This window comes from Emiliania huxleyi (assembly GCF_000372725.1).
Source record: "Emiliania huxleyi CCMP1516 chromosome Unknown EMIHUscaffold_176, whole genome shotgun sequence".
Classification (NCBI taxonomy): domain Eukaryota; phylum Haptophyta; order Isochrysidales; family Noelaerhabdaceae; genus Emiliania; species Emiliania huxleyi.
Genome location: NW_005200824.1, coordinates 95,414 through 97,940, shown reverse-complemented (window position 1 = coordinate 97,940; position 2,527 = coordinate 95,414). Strand labels below are relative to the sequence as shown.

The 2,527-nt window shown below is 67.9% G+C and overlaps 2 protein-coding genes across 2 annotated transcripts in view; one reads left to right on the top strand and one right to left on the bottom strand.

Annotated features, from left to right (window-relative positions):
* The window catches only part of EMIHUDRAFT_468183 (hypothetical protein), a gene marked incomplete at its 5' end in the record, with an annotated part of 17,429 nt that extends 15,725 nt beyond the window's left edge, over positions 1-1,704 (bottom strand). Inside the window, 2 exons of the mRNA XM_005783836.1 lie at positions 79-721; positions 1,096-1,704. Coding sequence (XP_005783893.1) covers positions 79-721; positions 1,096-1,704 — 1,252 coding nt within the window. The remainder of the gene's footprint in view (positions 1-78; positions 722-1,095) is intronic.
* A 270-nt stretch (positions 1,705-1,974) lies between these two features.
* EMIHUDRAFT_456303 (hypothetical protein) overlaps positions 1,975-2,527 on the top strand; it is a gene marked incomplete at its 3' end in the record, with an annotated part of 1,611 nt that continues 1,058 nt past the window's right edge. Inside the window, exon 1 of the mRNA XM_005783835.1 lies at positions 1,975-2,435. Within this exon, the coding sequence (XP_005783892.1) occupies positions 2,081-2,435 (355 nt within the window). The 5' untranslated portion in view covers positions 1,975-2,080. The remainder of the gene's footprint in view (positions 2,436-2,527) is intronic.

The window sequence follows — 2,527 nt, the reverse complement described above, 5'->3', positions numbered from 1 at the left end:
TGGAGGTGAGCGGCGGATGATGGCCAGCGGTGCCGCTCTCGACGATCAGCGGCGAGGTGAACTTAGCCGCCAATCCACGTGACATGGTATCTCCGATGATGCCGTCTTGGAGGCCGATGAAGTGCAGCGACGGGATGCCACCGAACGGGCTCTGGGCATCAATGCGGCCGATCAGCCCGAGGTGCGTCTCCGGAAGGTAGCCGCAGAACATCGCGGCGAACTGGAAGGTGTTGACCGGGGTCAGAGCCAGGTAGACGGGTAGGAAGGCGGCGCCCTGTGAGTAGCCCATGATGCCGTGGAAGGGGCCCTGCGTGGTGACGATCTGGTTGAGGTGGGCGACGGCGGCCTGCGCCCAGTCGGGGTCGGTGGTCGGGTTGTCCTTGCCCGGTGGGTCCATCATCCAGAGGCCGCCCTCGCCCGGCGGGTCGGGCGCCGTCGGAAAGACGAACTCGAATTCGTTGCTCAGTGTGTTACGCATGGCCGTAATCTCGCCCGCAAAGTCAGCGCCATCGCCACCGCCGCCGTGGAGGCAGAGGATCTTGGGGAGCACGCCGGTGGTCGGTGGAGGCGGAGGATACGTGATGCCGGTGGTTGGCAGAGACGGAGATGGGATGCTCGGGGGCGGCGCATCAACGCCACCACCACCGCACAACGTGCATCCGAAGCAGTCGCAGCCGAACTCCTCGAGCTCGGCGCAGATCTTGGTCGGTTCAGCGGAAATCTGCGAGGACGGGCGCGCGGTACGCATGTAAGTGGACCGTGTTGTGGTGGCTCTGCGCCGGCGGGCGCGTACGGCGTGGGAGAGGCGCTGAGCAGCTCTGCGCCGGCGGGCGCGCATGGCGTGGGAGAAGCGCTTACCCAGTCGTCGCAGGTCTGGCCGAAGCAGGTCGCAGGGCACGATGGTACTGATCCATGTGGTGGTGGTGAAAGCGATGGCGGTGGCGGCGAAGGCGGTGGCGGCGAAGGCGGTGGCGGCAGTGGTGACGGCAGGGAAGGCGATGGTGGCATGGGAGGCTCTTGTGGCGGCAGCGCTGGCGGCGCTGGCGAAGGCGCCTCGGGCAAGACAGGCGGCGGCGACGGCGGCGGAGGGCAGACCTCGCCGCCGGAGCCGCAGTAGCGGCGCTTGCCAGAGCCGCCCGCCGGCTTCGTGAGCTGATAGGTGTACGTCGTGCCGCCGCCGTTGCCGTAATCGCACGCGCACACGTTGGCATCGACGAAGAAGTCGCACCCTGACGAGTCGCCACAGTTGAAGCACACTTGTGCGGCTGCCGGCGCGTCGCCTGCCGCCGGGTGCGGGGTGGCGAGGAAGCCGGTGCAGCCGGTGGTGCCGCAGCTGGCACCGCCCGTGCTACCACCCTGCACAAAGCACGTCGCCATCTGCGTCGCGCCATCGTCGCCGCCGAAGCGGTACCAGCCGGCGCTGTCGAGGTCAGGCGCGCGCTCAATCGGTGAGCAGCCAAAGTAGTCGCAATTGCACGCCGTGTTCGAGTTGCTCATATGCCGATTGTCATCGAGCAGGACAGTCTCGCCGAGCGCCGGGCACTCAGCGTGGCACGAGAGCGCCGCCTCTGTCGCCTGCTGGCCGCCGCCTCCCTTCTGGCGGCTAGAGACGACCGCACCATCATCCGAGCCAGGGGCGTAGCCAGCGATGGCTCGAGCGACAGCCGTGAGCTTGGCCAGCAGAAGCAGGCACGTGATCGCCATCGGTGATCGCCATCGGTCTGGTCTGGGCCGACCGATATCTCTCTTCGCAGTCTCTCGCCGATTCTCGGTTAACCTTCGTGCCACCTCGCGGTCGTCCCACTCTCGTCGTGCTCTCCCTGGTCGCTTGTTCGTCTGTCGCGTCGCTCTCCTCTGCCTCGTTCTGCGACGCCGCCGCCGCCTTCCCGTCCCTCGCTGTGCCTTTTGTGGTGCTAGTTCGTGCCAGTCTGATGTGAGAGGCGGCGGTTTTTATTCTTTCTCTTCAATGCCGCGCCGACATCGCCGCCTCTGCTCCCGCGAGGACCCTGCGCGGCTGCGCGGCACCGGCTGCACCCTTGCCAGCCCGACCGGTTGCGGGATCGTGTATGCCCTCTTCCGCATGTCCAACGGCAAGCTGCTCGTGCCGGGCGAGCGCGGGCTCGTTGGAGCAAGCGCCAGCGCCGAGGCCGGCGCCGCGCCGCTCGAGGCGGCGGCGTGGCGCCTGATCGAGGTGGAGGGCTCGTGGTCGCGCGGTGGCTGGGTCCAGCTGCGGCACGTGCTCAGCGGTGCCTTTCTGCGGCTGGTCCCGCCGCCGCACCCTCTCCAGTGGACGTTCAGCGTGGACGGTCAGCCGGCCTCGCACGCCTCGCTCTTCCAGCTCGAGTGCGACAAGCCGCCTTGCGACGGCTCCGCGCCCGTGCACCTGCGTGTGCACCCGGACGCCACCGGCGCGCGCCTCAACTACAGAGGCGACGGGCCTCGCGCTCTTGCGCTCTCTCGCTCTCGCTCTCTCGCTCGCTCGCTCTCTCGCTCTCTCTCTCTCTCTCTCTCTCTCTCTCTCTCTCTC